This window comes from Rhineura floridana, chromosome 2 (assembly GCF_030035675.1).
Source record: "Rhineura floridana isolate rRhiFlo1 chromosome 2, rRhiFlo1.hap2, whole genome shotgun sequence".
Classification (NCBI taxonomy): domain Eukaryota; kingdom Metazoa; phylum Chordata; class Lepidosauria; order Squamata; family Rhineuridae; genus Rhineura; species Rhineura floridana.
In genome coordinates this window covers 126221460-126246075 of record NC_084481.1, presented here as the reverse complement: position 1 = coordinate 126246075, position 24616 = coordinate 126221460, and the positions used below count along the sequence as shown (strand labels likewise).

The following is a 24616-nucleotide window of genomic DNA, read 5'->3' as shown; positions in this document are numbered from 1 at the left end:
AGGCCTTTGGTAAACCAAATTAAGTATTTATTAAAGATAACAAAGCTAACAAGATTAACAAGATTTCTTCTTAAGGCACATAAGCATATGGTTTTACTCAATACTAATCCGAACTCCACCTCCCTCCTGGCAAACAACTCTCTAAACCCCACCAAGCAACCCACTCAGTTCTCTTCTCCCCCCCTCATTCCACTCTCACTCTTCCTTTTATACATTCAGCCATTTTAAACACTCAGCCAATCATCTCGCATTCTACTGCCCATTCACTCCCCCTCCTCTTTCACTCCACTTACCATGTATCTTCTAAAACAACAACACTTACCATATATACATTAATATAGGAACATCACACTAACCACTAGCCATAAGTGTACAAGGCAAGTACATCTGGTTGACAGCTATTGTTGTTGTTGTTGTTATGTGGCTCCAAGTCGACTATGACTTATGGCGACCCTATGAATCAACGACCTCCAATAGCATCTGTTGTGAATCACCCTGTTCAGATCTTGTAAGTTCAGGTCTGTGGGTTCCTTTATGGAATCAATCCATCTCTTCTTTGGCCTTCCTCTTTTTCTACTCTCTTCTGTTTTTCCCAGCATTAATGTCTTTTCTAGTGAATCAGGTCTTCTCATGATGTGTCCAAAGTATGATAACCTCAGTTTCATCATTTTAGCTTCTAGTGACAGTTCTGGTTTAATTTGTTCTAACACCCAATTATTTGTCTTTTTTGCAGTCCATGGTATCCGCAAAGCTCTCCTCCAACACCACATTTCAAATGAGTGGATTTTTCTCATCCACTTTTTTCACTGTCCAACTTTCACATCCATACATAGAGATCGGAAATACCACGGTCTGAATGATCCTGACTTTAGTGTTCAGTGATACATCTTTGCATTTGAGGATCTTTTCTAGTTCTCTCATAGCTGCCCTCCCCAGTCCTCGCCGCATTCTGATTTCTTGACTATTGCCTCCATTTTGGTTAATGACTGTGCCAAGGTATTGATAATCCTTGACAAGTTCAATGTCCTCATTGTCAACTGTAAAGTTGCATAAATCTTCTGTCGTCATTACTTTAGTCTTTTTGACTTTCAGCTGTAGTCCTGCTTTTGTGCTTTCCTCTTTAACTTTCATCAGCATTCATTTCAAATCATTACTGGTTTCTGCTAGTAGTATGGTATTGTCTGCATATCTTAAATTATTGATATTTCTCCCTCCAATTTTCACACCTCCTTCATCTTGGTCCAATCCTGCTTTCCATATGATATGTTCTGCATATAGATTAAACAAATAGGGTGATAAAATACACCTCTGTCTCACACCCTTCCCGATAGGGAACCAATCGGTTTCTCCATATTCTGTCCTTACAGTAGCCTCTTGTGCAGAGTATAGGTTGCGCATCAGGACAATCAGATGCTGTGGCCACCCCCATTGTTGACACCTATAAGATACACAATCCCTTCGTCGCTATGCTTCCACACCCCAGCAAGCCTCTTCCTCTTTCCTTTTTCCTCCAAGCAATTGGTCAGATGATTAATGGCAATGTTTGCTTATATTACTTACTGCATCTTTTAATATTATTAAAATACTATTATGGCAATTCTTAAGCACAGAACAATTTGGTAATTAGGGCTTTTAAAGAGTAGTTACTACACTGAAAGATTCCACATTAAGTATTTGTTAGCATATTGAACAAATAGAGCATGTGTATTTAATCACTCATGTCACTAATGCTGCAACTTTGGTTCCCTCAGTTTCTCATTTCCTCAACCTTAAATTTCGTTCTTCAGGGTTCTCCAGCAATTTGTGAATTTTTTTTTTTAAATCCTCATGAAAATTCTTCAGCATTTTTGTGCGAATTTCTCCCAATATAATACATTTTTGCATGTTATTTCCTCTATTCATATTTATACACATTTTCCCCTAATATATGCATTTTTGTAAACATTGTTTGGTTAGAGAACTGCATCGCAACATTCGGATATGCAAATTTTGACGGATGGCTATGTTTTGGTTCTCATATTGTTTTGGAAAGTGCACATTTGATAAATTCAGCTTTAAATGAGAACTGTATAGAATTCCCCACCCCTACTCCTGGGTGGCTGTGCCCTTTCCCTTTGTCCTTGACTTGGTGTGGGCTTGGCTCTGCCTCTTGATGCAGCTGGTTGTGGCTATAAGCATGTATATATGGAAGCCCTCTGGATTTTTTTGTCAAAGAATAGTGTTCCTTGAAGCTACTGTGACATGAAGATTATTGACACAAAGAATGGAGTTCTTGACACTTGGAATAGTGTTCGAAGACAATTTTTGCCCTGTTGAAAGCAATTATGATACATACATCTGGCAGTGGAGGTGCTTTTCTAGTTGCATATAAATGATTTATGCCTAACTTACATTAGCATTCTGTCTCTCTCGTTCCTGCGTAGGCTGTGGGTAGGAAAATATAACATCTGGATCACTGTGGTTCTCCAGCATCAAAATACTATTTCTATACATTTCAAAATCAGCCCAGCGTGATAGTCACCTAGGAGAGCTTAGTGGCTTGTAAAAGTGATAAACACAGAAGAACAGCTGGGTATCTGATCTTTATTTTTCTGATGTCAATTTGGAGCCAAGTTCAGTTGGGGCTGGGTTCTAGTTCTTACTGGCAGCATTGCGAAAATTATTCAGCATTAAACTCCTGTTATGCCCTGTTTGGCATATGTGGCAAGCTTTGCCAGCCCTTACCCACTTCAGTATAGCATGGAACACCACTTCTTATTTTTTTAAAAACAAGGCTATACCACATGGGTTAGTAACTTCCTTGTACATCCCAGGATGCATTGCATTTTCCTCCCTGGAGAACACATAGCAACAGCATGCCCATCACAATGGTTATCAGCAATACTGAGCAAGGTGAAGTAATGGTCTAACTTGTTATAATGCAGCTGCCTATGTTCCTAGGCTGGTGGTATTGCACACTTTATCTGATCTTCATGGTCAGAGAAGCTTCACAGCAGATAGTAAGAGTTAATTTTCTTCCCCCCAAACAGCCATATCTGAGGCTGTTTATCCTTATATGGCCATAAAACTTTTTGTCATGTTAAAAGATGGAATAAGTTAAGAGACATTTAGAAATTTTGCCTACTAAAGCATCTTCTCTTGCCTGACTAGACAGCCACATGAAATGTTATACTTCCTGTCTGCATTTAGAATAACCCAGCCAAGAAGATAAGTGAATACAAAGAAAAGCAATTTTAAAAATCACTTGGAAGATGGGGGCCAGCATCCTCTGAACATGATTTGACAACCCTCCCCCTCCCCAAATGACTGCCCCTTGCAGTTCAAAGGAAATGAACAGGAATGGAAGTAGAGAGAGGAATTGATTTCCAAAACCAATTTCCACTCCTTCATCTCTTAACTTTTTTTCATCAGTCCTCAGTTGTTATGACTGAATAGGTTTCAGTATTATCATTACAGACTTTACCAAAGATGGGATGTTTGCTGAGATGGTGAAGAACTGATTGGAGCATTGGAAGCTATTTTTAAATAATTGATTTTAAAATTAAATAACTGTTGGGCTATAGCGTGGTCTAAACCTTCTTGTACTTTTCTTAAATAAGAGGACTAACAAGAAGGCCATCTGAAACGGCTGGCTTTTCTCTAGACTATACAACAGACGCATGAGAAGCTGGAAGTAATTTTCCTCTTTTGTAATCTATCCTACATTTCCCAAAGCATAACATGTGAAATTGATGGGATTAAGCAATATTTCATTCCACACGGTTATATTTTTCCAATGACATAATTTAACTTTTAGGAGCTCACTTGCCACAGTGACCTAGTTTGATATAATTAACTACAGAACATTTGACTAATATATGTAAAACTGTCTTAGATTGTGAAAAGTAAGTTGACCACGTATCTCCCTCCCTTTTCCTTCACATCCGTTCAAATTAGAAAGATGATCAGAGCACTTTACCAGAAAAGCTTTAATTAAATACTACAGGAATTATAAACTAAGAATTATAAACTAAACCCATCTTTGAAATACATGACATGTACCAAAATGCTTGTCCAGCTGACTGAAAATAAAATTAACAGGTGCTAGAAGACCAACCTGCTTGATTTTTATTACATTTCCTTTTCATTTTAACTATTTATAAATTAAATAGTAGTAAATTTAAACACCCTCCTTTTTCGAGCATTGCTAATGAGAGAGATTTTGCAAACTTGAATCAATTTAATCAGTTTATTAAAGTTTTAATTGCAGGTGGAAATCATCTCCCAGTTTTACTGTGTGTACTGTTTATCACAAATATTATATTCTAATTGATGGATCTGAGATGGACAGTGCTGTGCAGACAGACACAGACATTCTGGTCCCTTCTTCCCTGCCAGATTTTATTACAAAAATTAAACTTAATAGCATTTCCTTCTAGTTGTATAAAGCTAGCAGATTTTGCATTTTGGAGTGAAACTACGATTTTCCTTCTAAAGAAATAAGAACATGGGAAATTATTTCCCTCAGATGGTCATCTTCCACAGACGGATTTAGATCTTTTTTTTGCTTGTTCTCTTACATTGCTGTACTTTAAACCTTTTACTATGTTCAAACAACATTTCCAGCTGCCAGCTCCCACAGAAAAACACCACAGTGCAGGCACTGTTCTGGCCACCTCACTCAGAATGCCCCTAAGTGGCTCCTTCCTCAGTGGGCAGGAGGGAGCGGGAACCATAGAGCTTGCTGGACGAGTAGGTGGCTGCTAGCGGCAACAGGAAGGATACAGAGCAATAAGGCAAGCAAGGAGGGGGCCTGAGGGTACCAATTCACTGCTCCCCTGCACCCACCACCTAAGATGATTCTCTCAGCTTGCCTCATTATATGACCCACCCTATACGTTCCTAAGCCATGCTTTGATGTTACACCCTTATAAATAAGCTGAAAGCCATAATCTTGTGTCTTAAATTCGAGGTGACATTTGAAAATACTGAGAAATCCACAGAATTATACTTAGTGGGATATAAGGGGTCTGCTCCATATTGTAGGCTACATGTGTGAATTAGCTCTCCACCAGCCTTGTTCACATGTCACAGTAAGCCACACCGTGGCTACAGATCATAGGTAAAGAGGAGAGAGATTAACCACAATCCTGGATTTGGACAGCATGTGAAGACAAACCTGCTATACCACACCGAGAGAAAAAAGCTGAGAAGGAGCATAACAGCTGCAATCTCCTCAGCACATTTGGTTTGGTTTAGTATTGCATGCATATGTGGCCATTGTGTCACAGGCTGGAACATTTCAAAGCCTTAAGAGATTTTGTGATGGCATGGCTGATAGAACTTCTCATTGTGCTTACCACTTGGTGCTATACCACCACATGCTACAAAGCCATGTTACATCCTTGCAACCACATGTTACATTCATTAATATAGATGATTCACATGAATTGGACCTAAATACATTAAAAATTATTGTGAATTTTTTTGTTTTGTTTAAAGAAATTCTTTAACCATATTCAGTTCAAAATTTTGATTTTCTATCATGTTTGGAGGGATACAGCTAGAAGAAAATATAGTATGTATCTAACTGTTCAACAAATTAATCTAATGATCAACAAAACATTTATTAAATAATAACTACTCCCTGTTGGCTTTGTTGGCTGCAATCTTTCTGTTTTACAACAGGTTATGAATATAAGTAATGGCTTGCTTGAATTGGGCCTAAATATGTTTAGGTTCTCAGTTTGTTTGTTTGTTTTGGTCAGTTTATAACAAGTCCTCCAGCCATGCACCATTTTAAATTCCAATCCTTCCAGGAACTTCAGAAAGAGTTTTGTATGGAAGCAGTGAAGATGATCTTGAGGCAACTTTAAGAAAATGGAACCCCATGAACAAGCCCCAAATAGAACTATATAAACCAGAGGTTAGTTGGTTACTTTTTTCCATTTGTAACAGATTTTGATTCTCTCTCCCCACCACCACCACCACCAAATGTAAGTAAACTCATACTAAAATACTTTTACGCAGGTACCTCCAGGGGAATTGACCCCACCTATGTTGCCTCCGCCACCACAAAAAACGTTGGAAATCAGGCAAGAACAGTATATTTTTCTTCGTAAACTGCTATCACTGTGCATATTCCTTTTCATATTATAAAACATACTTTGCAACAATTCATTTTGTGCTAAGAGTATGTGGTCAGTTGGAATAAAACATGTGGTATAGTTAGTTTTAACATTTATCTAAAAAACTGTCCTTTAATATCTCTGTGTGTGTTTATATTATCATTCACAGTGGAAGCTCTCCAGGTCCCTCAGGTAATCTGTTTTCTACAAATGGACACAGCCTAGAGCTCCAAAACAAGTAAGTAGAATAATCCTGTGTACACTACTAATCAATCAAGTAACCCTAGGCATTTTGAGTGGGAATCCTTTGTGGGTTGATCCCAAAAGAAGCAACCCCCAGTTCAAAGTTCAGGTATTGCCATTCACTTGAATGGAATGGAATTTTTCCTCCAAGAATACTATATATAGATCAAAATTTCATATTGAATATTTGGCCTGACACAGTGCTTGCCTTTTTACCTTTCTATTTTTCTTCCCATTGACAAACAAATGGTCTTGAACTTAAGAGCTGTGTGTTCTGCCATTTGGATGGCAAGAAAAAGATTCACTCATGCCTATGCAAGTAGGCAACTGTAGAAAACCAACATGTGTTTGGTTCTCAGGTCCAATTTAAATGTGGTGCAGTCTGCCGGTAACAACCTTATGAGTGTGTAGAACATTTCGCATTTAAAAGTACTTTCCACATTTGCTGACCCATTTGTATGTAGCAGTAGCACAGCTGTACTGCTCCCACCCAGGTTGCTGACCCTCACCATATTTAACAAACCAAATTAGCAAACGCTACACCACAGACTCATCTGTCAAATGTAATGGGGAGTGCATGGAATGCTTGCCCAGGTAAGAGCTTTATTTGTGGCCTTCATCATGTATAAACTGGACCTTGAGACTGCAGATTTTGTGACAGTGAAAGGTTTCTGAAGTGTCAGTTTAAAATGTCTAGTTACTCCTGCTGAGTGTGTATATGTGTACATTAATTATTACCTTTATCCTTTTAAGGGTGTCTCACAAAAAAATATCAAGTAGCCTAGAAGACTTGCAAAGTGAATCCCTGGAAAAGGTTGGCTCAGATATCTTAAATATGGATTGTAGTTGTCTATATATACAAAGCCCAGCATGTAGGAAAATCCTTATAGCTGTGTCATTCTAATTTTGTTCACTTCTTGATGTGATCAAAGGAATTCCAACAACAATCAAGTCTAGCCCATATTCTACCACATCAGTTACAAAACATCTAATGTATTCTGACCAATATATCTATGCAATGCAAGTCAGAATCTTGATAAATTTGATTCTGTATGACTCCAGTTTTTCTCACTAATTGAAGTTGAAGGTAACTTTTACTTCTTTATAATTATTTAAAATAAATATCACCTTCAAATTGTTGTATCAGTCTACTAGTGTTCTGAAGTGACGTGGCTAACCTCAGAACTCTTTCCAGTGTTTCTTCAGCATGCTTACTGTGAGCTTTTCATTTTATGCCTGCAATATGTATTGTGGTGTTGTGTATGGCAAACAAATGAAGGACTAACTTCTCTACTTAGTCTAGAATTCAAAGGTCTATTTTCTCCTTGTTTGGTATATTCTGTGTGTTTTCATTGGATATATAACTTGGAAGTGTACACACTGGATTGAGAAGCTATTTTGTCACATCACAACAATAGCTTTTTCTTTCAGCCAAGCATTGAGAATGGTATAGTGCTGAACATGGCTGAATATTGATTAAATTTTGAATTCAAAGAATGTGCCATTTCTGGGCAGAAGCTGAAATGCTGATCAACTGCATAAAGGTTTGTATTCTTGAGCCAAGTGGCAGCCATGGTGCTCTTAGGAAAAATCTCTGATGAACAGATGTATATATCAGAATCTACTGAGCATGTTCTATTTATATGAAACCAAGTTAAAATATTATATGGCAATGGCTTTCCCTTTGTGGAATTCTAAGATTTGATTTTCAGTGAGATGGTCAGTAAAAGAGGACAAGCTTCCCTTAAAGACAGGTCGTCTACCATTCCTGATGTTTCCCTGCAGTGCACATGAAAGTGACATATGTGCTCTTCATTCAAGTATGCCCAGTTAACCTACCAGCACTCCATGTAAATAGACTGTGCGCTCTAGAATGCATGTAGAATGTATTGCAACTTACAAGGGGTCCTCTGCAAGCAAGTCATTTTGGAAAGGGTTAAAAGAAACCACTGTCTTAAACAACTCCCATTGTAGGTTTTGGGATGTAAGTAAATTTTCAGTCAATATATTCTGCTATCTCTACCACAGCTGCAGTTTGATAAAGTGACCTCCATATTTACATTTTAAAAAGTGGGTGTATGTGAACGTATACCGGAACAGAAAAGTTACAGCACCTTCATGGGTTGGCCGTAGCATACTTACATGCCATTTAGTTATTGAATCCAACTTGTATGGCCTGAATGAAACAATGTGTTCATTACCCATCAAATTCAGATGGGAATAGCTGAGTATATCACACCTCTGCAGACTCTGTTCTCTGCACATATGAACTGGGTAGTTGTTATAGCCAATGCGTGGAAGTACAGTGAGCCAAAGGTGAGTGGGATATTGCTGCCCCCACTGAACATTGAGTGTATTCACTTTGGCAACTGTGAATAACTCACTTTTATGCAGCTTGTTCCCTTTTGTGTTAATTTTTGCAGTGAGTATTTAAACAGCTGCCCTGTATCCCAGAATTTGAAGACACTTGCTTAGATACAGTGGGTTGGATCCAACTGAGTTCTACACCAAATAGACCCACTACAATTAATACACATAAGTTAGCCATGTTCATTAATTTCAATGGGTCTACTTTAGTTGGAATTAATATTGGATACAACTCAGAACACTGTCTGTAGAAGATAGTGTCACAAATTCAGTTGACTTCAATAGAAGTTGGATTTGAGACACACAGTAATACCAGTGCAACATGATATTGTATGTTGAGGAGAAAATAAACCTGCTATTGTCTTCACTGAGCATCACTAGAAACTGGACTAAAAGTATCATGTTCTTTTGACACTAACATTTTGTTTGTTGCTTTCTCTCTTCACATTTCCTGCAACATCATAGCATGTAGATGGAAAACCAGTAGAACGTGATATAGAACAAGAGGTATATTAACTCCATTTTAACATCTACTTACCATAATCATTATTTTGTGTTGTCTTCTGTCTCTTTTATTTTTCCCTTGAATGCCTCTCTGTGAGTATTATTAATGTGTTGATGGTTTGAGCAAACTAGTTAAATTTTAATTTTAGTTTTATGTAGTAAAATATTTTATCTTTAAATTGAGGCTTAAAAGAAAAATTTCCTTAGTGCAAAGGGGAAAGCTGGATGAAGACATGTGTCACTGTGCTTGTTTGAGCTAAAAATGAAGATATCATTCCTTGCTTCCCCACTCTATAGAATGATGAGAGTTGAGAGTAACAAAAGGACGATAATACTCTGCCTATTAGTCAAAAAGGCAGAGCCATCCATTCCCCGTGCCTTCATAGAACACAGGTGACCATGTGCTACAAAAGGTGCTGTGGAAAAAGTTTTGTGTGCAAACCAGATACAGTAGGACCCCGCTTTACAGCACTTTGCTTTACAACGTTCCACTAATACAGCGGTTGTGAATTGTAGAAAGGCCCCGCTTTACAGCGCTTGTTCCGCTTTTACGGCGTTTTTTTGCTGCCGGGCGCCATTTTGGTCAATGTAAGTCAATGGGATCCGCTTTACAGCGGGGGTCCGGAACATAACCCGCTGTATGAGCGGGGCCCTACCGTAGCTTCAAATAATGGAGGCAATTGTGAGCTTAGTAGTGTGTTTAGCTCCAAACTTGATATTGAAAGGCAGGTGTTCATTCTGTTTGTGGCATACAAATCGTTTACACATGACAGTCAACTTGCTGTGGTCACCATCTTTCTGATTGCAGTTGTCACATCCTCCTCCCTCAGCATTGTTCAGCCCTTCCTCTCAGAACAAGTCCATATCCTGCCTCCTTTCCTAAATCTGATGTCCCTGCATGGTCAACCCAAATGACCTCAACAGCTGCAATCTGTCTGATGTCAAAAGTTATTTGTCTCCCTGGCAATCTTGATGCATAAATTGGGGAGCATATCACTGGAAGTTAGTGTCAACATGGAATACTATGTGTTGTCCAAATGTCGATTCTTCTGAAAAGGTTTTAGTTGACTTCTGATTAATGTGAATGCAGTGTACATTAGAAATAACACTGAGAGCTTTTTGTTTGTTTTTACAAAATACAGAATAAGTCATTTGTGAAAAGCAGCAAATACCAGACCTTGCCAGGGAAGCTTCTTCGACCTGCACACAATAGTGATGATGGGGTATGCAATACCCCTGCTTCTCCAAAAACATATTGTGTGAATGGCAATGAAGACAATGGGATACAGAGCCTGAGTATGTACTTCAGGGAGAAGAATGAGCTGTGTAAATAAAAATATGGCTTTGTTTAATATGCAACTTAGGTTCTTAGCTACTTAATATCATAATATGATGTTACCAGGAGGAGTTCATTGAATTAAAAGAGGGATCAGTTTCCACCTACATGGCTACTAGAAGGTGGAAATATGAATTTCCATATACCTTGGCCCTCAGGACTAGTAGCTGCTTGATCATGTTTATGGTGAGCCCCTACGTTAATTGGTATGTATATGGAGTTTCACTCACCCCTGCAAAGGCTAGAACTGGACAATTGCAGAGATTGCTAAAATTTCACACCCACAATGCTCTTGTGTGCATGAATGTCTCTACTTGTAGTAGCAGCAGGTTATTCTCAGATTATGCTAGTGGCTACCTTGCTTGATAATGCTCTGTAAAGGGAGACCCTTGGCCCTAAACATATCTACTTGAGATTTTGTTCCACTAATTACAGTGGAACTTCACGTAATTCACTTTGCGCATCTGTCTTGCTCCATTATGTTTTGATGCTGTTCTGTCATACTGAAATGGAAATGGACTGCCTTCAAGTCGATCCCGACTTATGGCAACCCTATGAATACAGTTTTCATGGTAAGCCGTATTCAGAGGTGGTTTACCATTGCCTTCCTTTGAGGCTGAGAGATAGTGACTGGCCTAGGGTCACCCAGTGAGCTTCATGGCCATGTGGGGATTCGAACCCTGGTCTCCCAGGTCATAGTCCAGCACTCTAAGCACTACGCCACACTGGCCACATACTAACTGCAATTAAATGCCTTTGTGTGCTACTGAACACAACCTCAGGATTTTGACTATACAGATTTGCTTTATTCTGAATAGCACAACTTTTGTAGGCATCTGAGAACAGGCCACAGAGTTTAATACTGGAACCTCTAAAAGAACTAGGCTGCACACACACAAGAGGTAGCATATCTGCTCTTTTAATTCCAGAGTGTTAACAGACACTTGAAGTCCTAGATCTCTTGAAATAATAAATTGATACTTTCAAAATGCTAGATTCTCCTGTGGAAAGCAAAGCTCTCTAGCCTCTCTTTATAAATAAAATTGGAAGTTGAGTCTAAAGAGTCAAGAAGATAGTTTTTTTAAAACAGAACTACATTTTATTGGGATTTATTTTGCATTTAAGCGAAAACAGCCTGTATTGTTTTCTTGTTTTCTGTCCAGCTTAGGAGTGTTTCAGTATCTTCATATTGAAAGAGATTTTTAAACTACACAATACATTGTGGATGCTCTTTTAGAATTCACTGTTCTTACTGTAGAATATTTTGATCTATAGACAGCATGCCCCCAAATGTTCAACTTCATCTGCTTTGTTACTTTTGCGTCCTGTCAGTTTTTTATTTCCTGCCTTTGGCTTTTTGCTTTCTTTGCTTTTCTATAACTTTATTTTGCTTGAATTTCCCATTGTCTTTGCTTCTTCATATGGCTTTCTGGTTCTTGGAATGATTGAAGATCGCATCAGAAGTGTCAGTGCACCAATATTAGGTACCTTATACCTAGTCAACGTGCAACTTTTAAGCTAGAAATGAATTGGGGATTTTTTTTTTGTTATTAATTGAAAATATGAATTGCATGTAGTGGACTATCAGGAATCTTAATTTGTAACCCTGAAAAAGAAGAACCATTTTTGCTCCTAGTAGGTGATGAAGGGGCTTTTGTTATATGCCCAAGTGAACGTTGCTCTGATACCCTTGGAGGTCTGTTGTAACAATTTTGGAGGCACTTGGGACAAAATAGCTCAGATTTGGATAGAGTTGGGTGCTACAGTTAGAGCGAGTCCAATGGAGGCATCTGGAGCACTGTCTTCCATCTGTACTGGATCAGTTTCAATTATTGCAGCCTGAGGATGTGGACAACCTGCTAGAAGGTGTGGCCTACCACCTGTCTCCTTGACCCTTGACTATCCCCCTTCCTTCATGTTACCAAATTCTTCCAAGCTACACAGGAAGTGGATTGGACTGTGAAAGACCAACTCAAATTGTGTTCGCATTTTTCCAAATTTGTAGGACAGTCCAATATCTCAGAGAGGAGGACAGGTCTCCTGCTCCCCTGGTGCATTCACTATAGCTGCCCAATTTCCCTGCTTTCTAAAGTTTGATAGAAATATCTGTTGGCTATAGGTACGTTCTTAAACCGCAAAGGTTTTTTGCCTGTTAGTGAATTTATATTGCAAATCAGATGAATGTTGCCAGTCTATAGTCTTCTGGTAAACTTGACCATTTTATAATGTGACTGCTGAACTCTTTACCTGTTTCTTCCAATCTTTATTTCTGTACATTGTGGTGAGATGTCCTCTCGCTGTTAATTTTAAAAAGTGTATAAATTTGAGAGGAATCAGTCCATATTTCAAGAATGCTGTCCTATAAAATGAGCCATATGTGATATTATTTATTTATTTATTGCATTTGTATACCGACCCATAGCCGAAGCTCTCTGGGCGGTTTACAACAATTAAAAACATTAAGAACAAATATACAAATTTAAAAACACATTTTTAAAAACAATTTAAAAACATATGCTAAAATGCCTGGGAGAAGAGGAAAGTCTTGACCTGGCGCCAAAAAGATAAGTGTTGGCGCCAGGCGCACCTCGTTAGTCAAATCATTCCATGATTTGGGGGCCACCACTGAGAAGGCCCTCTCCCTTGTTGCCAGACTCCCAGCTTCCCTATGAGTAGGCATCCGGAGAAGGGCCTTGGATGTGGAGCGTAGTGTACGGGTGGGTTCATGTCGGGAGAGGCGTTCCATCAGGTATTGTGGTCCCAAGCCATGTAAGGCTTTATAGGTTAAAACTAGCACCTTGAATTGAGCTCAGAAACATAGAGGCAGCCAGTGCAAGTGGGCCAGAATCGGTTTTATATGTTCAAACCATCTGGTCCCTGTTACCAAAGGCCACTGCATTTTGCACAAGCTGCAGCTTCCAAACCGTTTTCAAAGGCAGCCCCACGTAGAGCGCATTGCAGTAATGTAACTTGGGGGTTACCAGAGCATGGACAACTGAAGCCAGGTTATCTCTGTCCAGATAGGGGCGTAGCTGGGCCACCAACTGAAGTTGGAAGAAGGCACTCCGTGCCACTGAGGCTACCTGAGCCTCAAGTGACAGAGATGGTTCTAGGAGAACCCCCAAGCTACAAACCTGCTCCTTCATATAAGGTGTTCTAGGACTTCTTTTGTGTGTGTGTGTGTGTGTGTGAAGCATTACCTTTTTCATTTTATACTTTGTGGAACCATTGCTTCATAAATCTCAATGCCATTTCTCAATCACAGGAGACTCTGACAATGTGGACGGTACAATGACTTCAGATGACCTTTCACCTTTGTCATCGGGAACAGAATTGGGTGCACAGTCTCCATTATCTCCAGAAAATAAAAAAAGCCCAAGGGGAATAAAGAAAATATGGGGAAAGTAAGATTTTTGTATTTTCTGGATCTTTTTTAAAAAAAAACACCGCTAGAGAGACACTGGAAACATTCCTGCTATTTTGACAATCCTTGCATTTTTATGTTAGCTGCATCTTGCATTTTAATGCCTAATGGCTTGTTATTTTGAATCTTTCCAAAAAGGATACGCAGGACTCAGTCTGGAAATTTCCCTGGAGATGATTTGGGCTTGGTTGAATTTCGAAGAGGTGGCCTCCGTGCAACAGCTGGACCTAGATTATCTCGGTCAAAGGAAACCAAGGGACAGAAGAGGTAATGCCTGTACCCTTGTGAAGTAATGAAATATCTTGCAGTGGTCTGTTGACTAGTGAATTATGCTATCTAGCAAACATTTCTTCCTTTTCCCCTTGGTAGAGCGGCGAGAAAAGCCTACCTGCAATTCCATGGAAGAAAGTTTGAGCTGTTTGCTTAGAAACCTTTAATTACTTTTTAGCAAATGACTCATTGTGAGGCAAGATCCAGCCCTGGGCTCCTACTGGATTTGCTTCAGATCACTGATAAATTCTCCTGCATTTGCAGCATTGTGGCATAATGTGGTCTAACTGCTGCTGTGCCATAAATGTCTATATACAGTAGGGCCCCGCTTCTCAGCATTCTGCTAATACAGCACCAGCGGGGCGATCAGCTGGCAGGGGGGCTGGAGCTCCCCGCACTCCAGCTGATTGTGCCAGAGGAGGGGAAGATCAGCTGTAGCATGCTACAGCTGATCTTCTCTTCTGGCGCGATCAGATTCCCCCGCTCGAGCTGATCACACCGGAGGAGGAGAAGATCAGCTGGAGCATGCTACAGCTGATCTTCTCTTCTGGCGCGATCAGATTCCCCCGCTCGAGCTGATCACACCGGAGGAGGAGAAGATCAGCTGGAGCATGCTACAGCTGATCTTCTCCTCCTCGGGGACTGTCAGACTCCCGCACTCCAGCTGATCGTGCTGGAGATGGGGAAGATCAGCTGTAGCGTGCTACAGCTGATCTCTTCTGGTGCGATCAGACTCCCACTCGAGCTGATCATGCCCAAGGAGGGGAAGATTTGATCTTCTCCTCCTCTGGCGTGATCAGCCGGTTAGGTTCCAGACCCCCGTGCTACAGCTGATCCGCTTTTTGGCAGTTTTCGCTTTCCGGGGGAGGGGGTTCTGGAACCTAATCTGCCATATGAGTGGGGCCCTACTGTAACTGCCTACCTAACTACCTTGCATTAACCATATATCATTTGGTCATGCAAGAGTGACAGAACAGAAGTATTCTTTGAGTGAGCATGACCAGTCGTTTGCGTGATTTTAATCTCCAAGAAGGCAAACAGGTATTGGATGCCCTTTGTGAATCACAGAAACCAAGGCATCTTCATGCTCAGACAGGCAGTGAAGGGACTAGCTGAACTGAACTAGGAGAAAAAGGATATGGTGTCCTGGGTCCTGGGCCTACAAGTACCCTTCCTGCTCCTTCCTACCTGAATCAGGTGACCCCAAAGAAGCCTGCCTCAGCCCGTTACCTAGTGCACCACAAGCCGCAGCAAGCCCACTTTCTCCCTAAGTGGCCAATGGGTTAAATGTGGTTTATATCTGTAGGTTTTTCTGTAGTTACTAGGTTTAGACTCTTGCTTGGTAGCAATGTAATGACCAAGCACACACTTGGATTTGTTAAATAAATAAATATTTATTATCTTTACAGAATCTGTCAGAGATGTTGTATATGATATTGTTCTAAACCTAACCACCTACCTACCCACACTAAAACCAATCCACAGTAAGACCCAAATTCCACTCACTAGCTGTCAACAGATCAAGCCTTCTCCAACCCTATCTATCTCATAAACGTAGCCCTGTCTAAAATATAACTGTCACTTTACCTGTCACTTCCTCTCTCCACCCACTGCAAACACTCCAGCCAATCGAATCCAACATTCTATAAATCCTATCATACCTAAACATGAGTTAACAGAAATAAGCATTGTGATTTCATCAGACTATGTCTTCCTGCCAGTCCAGCCTCTAGGACCCAAGGACTCATGGTGTCTCAGTCCACCACTGCGAGGCAACAAGAGGTAAAGCTAGGTCCAGTTCTTGCACTGCAATAAGTCCCAATCCCACATTTCCTTCACTTTCTGTCAACTGTAAAGTGCTAAGGAGCCTCAGACCCCCCCACACACAATAAATTATTGTGAAAGTGAGCCTGATGGTTAAAGTGCAAACTGATTTGCAAAGTGTTGCAAAAGTCAATAATATTATGTCAACATGAACTTCCATTCTTTATCTGTGCTTCCTAGTGATCATAATGCCCCATTTGCCCAATGGGGCACTGAACGAGTTTGTAACTGGCTTGAAGACTTTGGTCTTGGGCAGTATGTCATTTTTGCACGACAGTGGGTAACGTCTGGCCACACTCTCCTAACAGCAACACCACAGGATATGGAAAAGGTAAGAAATTTGGATGTCAACAGTACTATTCTGAGGAAAAGTCAAAGCAAGTGGGGTTTAAAAAAAATGTAGTTAGACCTCCACCCCATCCCACCACCACCACACATAGCGTGGTGGATTTAGGGTTTGGATTGCACCCTTAGGTGTCAGAATTTGAACTAACATTCTTAACGTGAAATCAGTGGTTGTAATCCAGAGGTGCACATATCGCAGTCCTGATATGCATCAGGGTTTATTGAACAATTGCTCTTTTGGGAGCTTCTCTTGCTGAACCATTAAGCCAGCCTTTCCCAACTGGTGTGCCTCCAGATGTTGTTGGACCACAACTCCCATCAGCCTCAGCCATTGGCAATGCTGGCTGAGGCTGATGGGAGTTGTGGTCCAACAACATCTGGAGGCACACTGGTTGGGAAAGGCTGCATTAAGCTGTAATTTAAACTCCCTTGAGGTTTAAATGTTCACATCATCGCCTCTAGAATCCACAGAAATACAGAATGTAGTTCACGGAGCGTAAAGCCTTTTGGCAACTTAACTTTGAAAAATATGTGTTCTATCTGTCCAAGTGCCAAGTTGGCAAACCCTGTTTTAATTAGCATTATTGCTGCCCTTTATAGGAACTAGGAATAAAGCAACCTCTTCACAGGAAGAAATTGGTTTTGGCTGTTAAAGCTATCAATATGAAACAAGATGATAAGTCTGCACAGCTAGATCATATTTGGGTGACTCGTAAGTATTTGAAGTGGTAAAAATGAAACAGTCATTTGTGAACTTTCCTACCCACTTTATATTTTGTAGAAATCTGTTTTGGTTTAGTTACAGAGTTTGGGGGGGGAAGAAAAATACATTGAATTTCATCTGTAGAAATTTTCAGTTTACCATGAGAACACCAGGATATAGGGGTTCATAGTTGGAGTTTTGTTTTTCGTTTTGTCAATAGACGCTCGTAGAATAGTCATGAGATCAGTAACATTAGGGTTATATGGATTTCTAAAACCTATGAAATGCCTTCAGTCTTCATATTTTGAGTGACCATTTTAACAGCAAAAAATGAAAAATTGTTATGTAGATGAGCATATATGAGGTGTAATGGAACACAGAGATCGTAGAAGGGGCTGAAAAGGTACCAGTTTATTCTCTAAAGAAAAGGTGTTGGAAAAAATTATATTATAAACTCTGTGCGTTCTTTAGGGTGGCTTGATGACATTGGCTTACCTCAATATAAAGATCAATTTCATGAATCGAGAGTTGATGGCAGAATGCTGCAATATCTAACTGTGGTAAGACTGCTTGACCTAAGATCCTACATTTGAAAGTTTGGGCATAGAAATAGTTCTTCTGCTCAGATAAAAGGTGGGGTACGTGGGGGGAGAGAATTTACACACTGAAACTATAACTTTATATTTGAAATTTTAAAATTGTGATCTTTAGAATTTCCATTCCTTATTTGTCTATATGGGGGTGAGAAGTACAGCGATCAGAAGAGTAGGAGTAATTCCAGGACTCTCAACATCTCAAAATGCAGATATGTTCTGTCTGTCAGTTGAATACTGAGGCACTCTACCAAATTAAAACGAGGACCCCCTAGAAGAATCATGAAGGGAAGAGTCAGTGGACAAGATTGGGGATTACTAAGGGAGCTCTGTGCCCCTTTCCCCAAGTTACTGGAAGTGGATCTGTGGGTCCTGGCAACTATAGCTGTAAAGTCATAGTGACCATCTGGTCTATATCCTCCCCAACAACAACAAAAACACCTTATTTTTTGCAAGTTTCAACTTAGCCATGTTCAGGATGTGGGGAAAGCAACCTGTGAAGGTGATGGTGGGAATGACCATGCTTCTTCTGCCTCCCGCACCCGCAATTCCTGTCCATGAGTTGTGGGGTGACTGTTTGAAGCAAGGAAGCCTTCTGTACTATGTGGAATACAGAGTTCTGTATTGCACAGGGAATCTGCAGAAGTAGATGCCGGCTCCCTGCTTCACAAAATCACTCCAATTTGCAGAGAGCAATGAGAAACAGAGCGAGCACATTCAACTCCACAGCTCTATTCTCAAATGCTGCTTTTCTCAGGTCTTGAATGCCTGAAGAAGACTTTTCTTTTATTACAATACCATGTGTGTTGGATCTCAAATTCTGAGCTGCAGAATAAACTGTTTTTTGATATTCTATGCCACTCATTTATTTTCTTTTGCAGAATGACCTCCTCTTCCTCAAAGTCACAAGCCAGTTGCATCATCTCAGCATTAAGTGTGCCATTCATGTTCTCCATGTGAACAGTTTCAACCCTCACTGCCTACGTCGGAGGCCGGCAGATGAGGTGAAAAAAAGAAATCCTCCCTGTTAACAATGTCCTTTTGCTTCCTAGAATTAATACTCGTTCATCCCAAAACAAAAAAGAATGAAAAAACATTAAGACTTTTTCTTCCCAGGGCAACACTCAAGCTAGATTTCCCCATCCCCTTTTGCCCTCTGCTTCTTTTTGTTCATGTGCAGGCTACATGTGCCCAGAGCAGCTGATGAATTATTCATGAAAAAATGGAGGGGGGGCATTTACTCATAAGCAGATCCACTGGCAGACTGCACTCCTTCCCCACCAAATGTTCTGCCCAAGAATAGCAGCTTCTCTTCTGGGGTGAAATACCTGTTGACCTTTGCAGTACATTGTTAAATACAAAAGATGATTTTGTTGGGCATACTGACAATGGATAATCTATAACCAGCCTGAAATAATTTAGTGATAATTTTTTTGGGGGGGAGGCAAAATGCTGCATTTACTGAATACAGCTCAGAAAACTCTCTCTCCATACATACATACACACACAACAGATTCATACATTAACACATGGGTTAGTTACTAGCAGAGCTTGGAAAAGTTACTTTTTTGAACTACAACTCCCATCAGCCCCAGCCAGCATGGCCGCTGGATTGGGCTGATGAGAGTTGTAGTTCAAAAAAGTAACTTTTCCAAGCTCTGGTTACTAGGGATAGGTACTCTGACAGAGATGGCAGTCTAGGAGTTCAGCAGGAGGAGGGAGGAGAGCGTCATGCTCCTCCAGGTGGATGCAAAGCTCTTGCCTCGAATGATTCTGCCTTCTCCCCATGTCTTACACTCTTTCCCCCAGCTATCAGGAGACCATTTTCTCCCACTGCCTCTTCGCTTGTTTTGTTATCTGGACGGCAGGCTGTCACCACATGGTCAGAGAGACCTTAGCCTTGTAACACCATTGATTAGGCATATGCTGATCTTGGGGTGTTCTGGGCAGAGGTAGCCCTTACAGAGTCCTGGCCGAGCACTGTTTCTTATACTACTTAGCAGATTAGGTATCTCAGGCTTGGGACATGTGTCTTCAGACAGTTTTGTTTTGCAGTGCTGTAATAGCAAACTGGCTGATGAATCAAGCTGACACTGCCTGTTGCTTCTTTCCTGATAGCAGTATGTTCTTTTCTAAGCTAACTCACTCACACCACATTCCCAATTGATTCATGTTACATTGTGGGCATTAAAGACTGGTATATGTTTGAAGACAATATTGCAGAAACGTAAAAACAGCTTATAAAGAAAAGGCATTGAGCTAGAAGCATTAAAGATTTCTTTTAAAGAGATAACATAATGAGTTCATACCTCATCACATACTTAAGTTAATAAAATGCATATAACTATTTGAACAAAAGTCAGCAACACTGCAGATTTGGGGGAAAGTGACTACACAGGAGGAATTAATTTAAAAGCTGTATCAAGCCAACGGGTAGAATTAGTAAATGGACTAGTCATTTCGGTATCTTAACTGTGTGTATGTATATATATATTTTCCCAACACAGAGTAACATTTCACCTTCTGAAGTAGTTCAATGGTCTAATCACAGAGTAATGGAATGGCTCAGATCAGTAGATCTCGCAGAATATGCACCAAATCTTCGAGGAAGTGGAGTTCATGGTGGCCTTATTGTAAGAAACTAGATTTTGCTTTTGTGTGTGTGTGTGTGTGTGTGTGTGTGTGTGTGTGTGTGTGTGTGTGTGTAAAATGTTGAATAAATGTTTCAAACCATTTTTTGTATTGTATGTTGTGAACTGAAGAAAAAGCAAGTGTATTTGTTATGGCAGAAAATATTTATTGATTAGTTTTAAGTCATTTGACAACATATAAATTACATTTTATAAGTTATTGTGCTGTGTAAAAAAGCTTATGCTCCACTCTTGTCACTTAATACATGGATTTATGAAGTTGAAATTGGAGAGTGGAAATTACTTTCAAATCAGCAATTGATAAAGTGTCAACTGAGTCCCCCAATGAATGTGTGCTATATGAGGCAGCTGATGATGAGAACAAATTGTCTTTCAATTTGGAACATCCTTAGCAACATTGCAAGAGTCAAATGGCTTAGGCTGAAGGTGAATAATTAGAACAATTTATGAGAGTAATGATGCTCTTGAGAGCAGGTCCTTTGGGGAATATTTTTGGACTCTTTTCTTTCTTTTTCAAAAAGCAAAATAAATACAATCTATCCTTTGCGAGTGTGCTAATTTCTGAAAGACAGCTCATGGAGCTCTCAATCTGTACTCAAAGTACACTCATCTATATTGAGTTTCATTTACTGCAGCTGATGAGCAAATGGCCAGTGGACACATATGCCCTGACCCAGTGGTTACTGTATGTTTAAATGTGTGTTCTGGCATGCACAGCATTCTACATTATTTCAATGAGAGGGGTAAAACTGCATGCGCAATTGGAGTGCACAAAATTCTGCCACCTCCATTAGAATGAATGGGAAAGAATAATTACAGATAGTGAGCTTCTTTTTCCAGAACACATTGGTCTTTCCTCATCATTCAGATCTCTTCTGAAAAACCCCAATGATGTCTTTAGATATTAGAACTGAAAGGCTAAGCCAATCGCACTGAAGTGTTTGTGAGTGTGTATATAACTGCAGTTGCTCATTGTCATCTCTTGGTACTCTGCCTTTCCCTTCCCTTTCGTCTGTTGTTTCTGTCCATTTAGACTGTAAGATTCATGGGATAGGGGCCAGCGTTTTTTCTTTGATGTTTGCCATACATAGTGATATACTGTAAACATACGATGTGGATCCTAGGGTCCTGTGAGCAGAACTCCACTCGTGGGATGCTTCCACTGGTGGATGTAGGGGAGACTATTTTTATCAATTTCCACTTCACTCCTTCTGCACCCCCCAGACTGCTCTGGAGGATTGGGGGACCCTCCAGAACAATGTGGAGTGGCGCAAGGAGCTGCATGGGGAAGAGCAAAAAGCATTTCCCCCCATCTCCTTCCATGAGTGGCAGCCTTAACTGCATCAAGTTCCCTTCCTTTTGTAGGAGCCTGTCTGCTCACAGAGGGACAACTTAGGACCCAAGCCATTATTCTTAATATTCTGTGATTGCATGGAAATTTGTTGTTGTGCATACCACCCCTGTAGATCTGGAATTGTAGGCTTCATGCTAAGTTGTGCCTATAACCATCCCAAACAGATTTTTGTTGAGAGTCTTCATAGTGCTACTGAAAATTGCAGATAAAATTTTTGTTAATTTTATATGATTCATTGGTTGGAAATGGATTATAATGGCTAACACATGAGGAGTTGTTTTTTCTCTATAATGCCATAGAGCATTTTAAATGCTGCACAGAATAATTAACGTAATTCAAAACAGCCTTTTGAATGCTTAATTACTTAGGGGGAATCTATAAAGCAGTGTGTATGTTGTTTTTTCCCAACAGATCCTTGAACCTCGTTTTAATGGTGATACTCTGGCAATGCTTCTCAACATTCCACCTCAAAAAACGCTGCTCAGACGCCACTTAACCACTAATTTCCATGTGCTGATTGGACCAGAGGCACAGCAAGAAAAAAGGGAAATAATGGAATCTACCGCTTATACACCTCTGACTACCACTGCTAAAGTCCGGGTAAGCTGCTGCTGCTTCATCATCATTCATGCATTCTGTATTTGTCCCTTAGTACAAAAATGTCTCAAAGTGACTTACAATTATAAAAGCATACATAATTTTAAAATGCATTCAATAAATAAATAAAAACATTGACTAAAAGTACTCATCTTGCAATAACATAAAAGGAACAAATCCTACTCCACCCTCCTAAAGATGAACACCAAATATAATCGTACCCTATAACTCTAATTAAGACCCAAATGTTTTGGTGAAGAGAAAGATCTTTGTCTGACACCTAAAAGTTGATAAAGATGACACCAAGCTTATCTCTCTGGGAAGGAGATTACACAGTCAGGGAGCCATCAATGACACCCTTTGCACCTCCCTTGGAGGAATCCCACAAAGAAGGGCCTCAGACGTAGGTTCTAGGTAGGTTCGTGTGGGGAGTGGTAGTTCCTAAACTATTGGGGTCCTGGGCCCTATAAGGCTTTATAGGTCAAAACCAGTACTCTGAAGTGAGCCTGGAATCAGTAGCCAATGCAGTTGGGTCAGGATAGGAGTGACATGATCAGACCCGCTACTCCCAATTAACAGTCTGGCCACTGAATTCTGTACGAGCTGTAGTTTCTGCACTGTCTTCAAAGATGTCATGTATAACACATTGCAGTAATCTAACTTCGAAGTTACCAGAGCATAGGCAAAAGAAACTAGGCTATCCCTGTCCAGATAGAGCCGCAGCTGTGCCATCAGCCAAAGCTGATGGAAGGACTCTGCATCGCTGAGGCCACTTCTGCCTCCAGTGACAGTATTGGATCCAAACATACCCTCAAACTGCACACCTGATCAATTTAGGGGGAGTGCAGCGCCCTCCAGAATAGGTTGAACCCCGTCTACCCAGGGAACACATGGAAATAAAAGAACCATAATTTCATAGCTTGCAAATTTACAAGGCAGGAATAATTGAGTGGTTGGTGTTTGTATGTGGTGGTAATTTCTCAGTGGTAACTCTAGGCACTCAGGTTATGATACACCATGACTTACCCCAAAGAACCCTGAGAAGTCTGATATGGTGAAAACACTTGACATTTCTTTTATGAGCATAACTGCATAGTTCCTGGCCTCCACACAGTGATCCATACATTAAGTCCTATGGGTTGTTGGATGCAATATCAATATATATTCTGTATGTTTTGTTTACTTACTCATAGTTTATTTGCTGAAATCAATTATTTGCAACTCTAGGCACCTTATGGAAAGGATCCTTATTGTGGGATTTATTCTCGCAGTCATTTATGTAATATTTAGTTCAGTTTGCCTGTTAATCAAATAGATCAAGATCCTTCATTGTTTTGTGTATTTGCAGTGTGACTTTTTTCTGAAAGCAATGCGCTCTCTTGTACAGAAGTTTGTTTGCTTTTTTTCAAGTCATGGGGGTTTGAAAGAAGCTTACAAGGCAGCACTGGGGTGAGCAATTACTCAGGGAAGAAAGGAAGAAGCACCACAATATGCACAGATCTTTCTGTCTTCCTCTGAAATGAGGAATTTCATGCAGAGATGGGGAACCTGTGACCCTCCAGGTGGTGATCATCAGGGATGATGGGAGCTGGAGTTGGAGGATCTGGAGGGCCACAAGTTCCCTATCCCTAATTAAACAGCAGTAAACTTGGGCCAGCAAACCCACTGATGGAGCATTCTTTGCAGTTCTGTATTAACTATTGCCTTTACCTGAACCAGGCCCAATTAATGGAAGTAGCAATTCCTATTGCAGTTTAATTGTATCTGTTAACATGTATGAGTTAATGTTTTCTACCTTCCTGAAGGTGTAAAAACAAAAAAAACCCCTCAGTCACTACCATAACAAAAGACCTTTGCAAACAGTGGATCTTCTTGTTAAAGTACATTGTTCATTTAAAACTTCCTACCATGAGGATCTTCTTACCATGAGTGGCCTGCAGGCAGAAAAGCTGTCTGTCCTTGGTAATAACTGGGTGAAGTTTAATTGAAGGCCAAACTAGATGAGATGCCATTTACACACTTTGTTTTACTATAGTACCAAGTGGGCTTGATCTCAGTTGTGTGAATGGCCATATAGTAGGTAATCTGTGCCTGCTCTTTGCACTGGAATGGAATTGTACCATTCCATTGCCACATATGAGAACTTTTGTTCTAATTCAAATAGCAGACGCAGGGGTTAAAACAGTTACAACACCCTCCCCACCAGATTATGTATCCTGTACCTGCTATTTACTTTTAAAACACTTCTCACCAAGATGTAGCCAGTTGTGTGTCACTTTTTAAAGCTTTATTCTTTAT

General features: G+C 40.2%; 1 protein-coding gene across 16 annotated transcripts in view; it reads left to right on the top strand.

Moving 5' to 3' along the window:
* The window catches only part of PPFIBP2 (PPFIA binding protein 2), a 173590-nt gene that overhangs the window by 142793 nt on the left and 6181 nt on the right, over positions 1-24616 (top strand). For 15 of the 16 annotated variants that reach the window (XM_061610490.1, XM_061610489.1, XM_061610487.1 and 12 more), the window contains 14 exons: positions 5799-5905; positions 6010-6074; positions 6277-6345; positions 7104-7164; positions 9183-9224; positions 10364-10517; positions 13823-13961; positions 14120-14248; positions 16256-16406; positions 17021-17132; positions 17595-17683; positions 18598-18720; positions 20224-20349; positions 22133-22321. In XM_061610490.1, coding sequence (XP_061466474.1) covers positions 5799-5905; positions 6010-6074; positions 6277-6345; positions 7104-7164; positions 9183-9224; positions 10364-10517; positions 13823-13961; positions 14120-14248; positions 16256-16406; positions 17021-17132; positions 17595-17683; positions 18598-18720; positions 20224-20349; positions 22133-22321 — 1556 coding nt within the window. The remainder of the gene's footprint in view (positions 1-5798; positions 5906-6009; positions 6075-6276; positions 6346-7103; positions 7165-9182; positions 9225-10363; positions 10518-13822; positions 13962-14119; positions 14249-16255; positions 16407-17020; positions 17133-17594; positions 17684-18597; positions 18721-20223; positions 20350-22132; positions 22322-24616) is intronic. The other variant, XM_061610491.1, reaches the window with a different exon arrangement.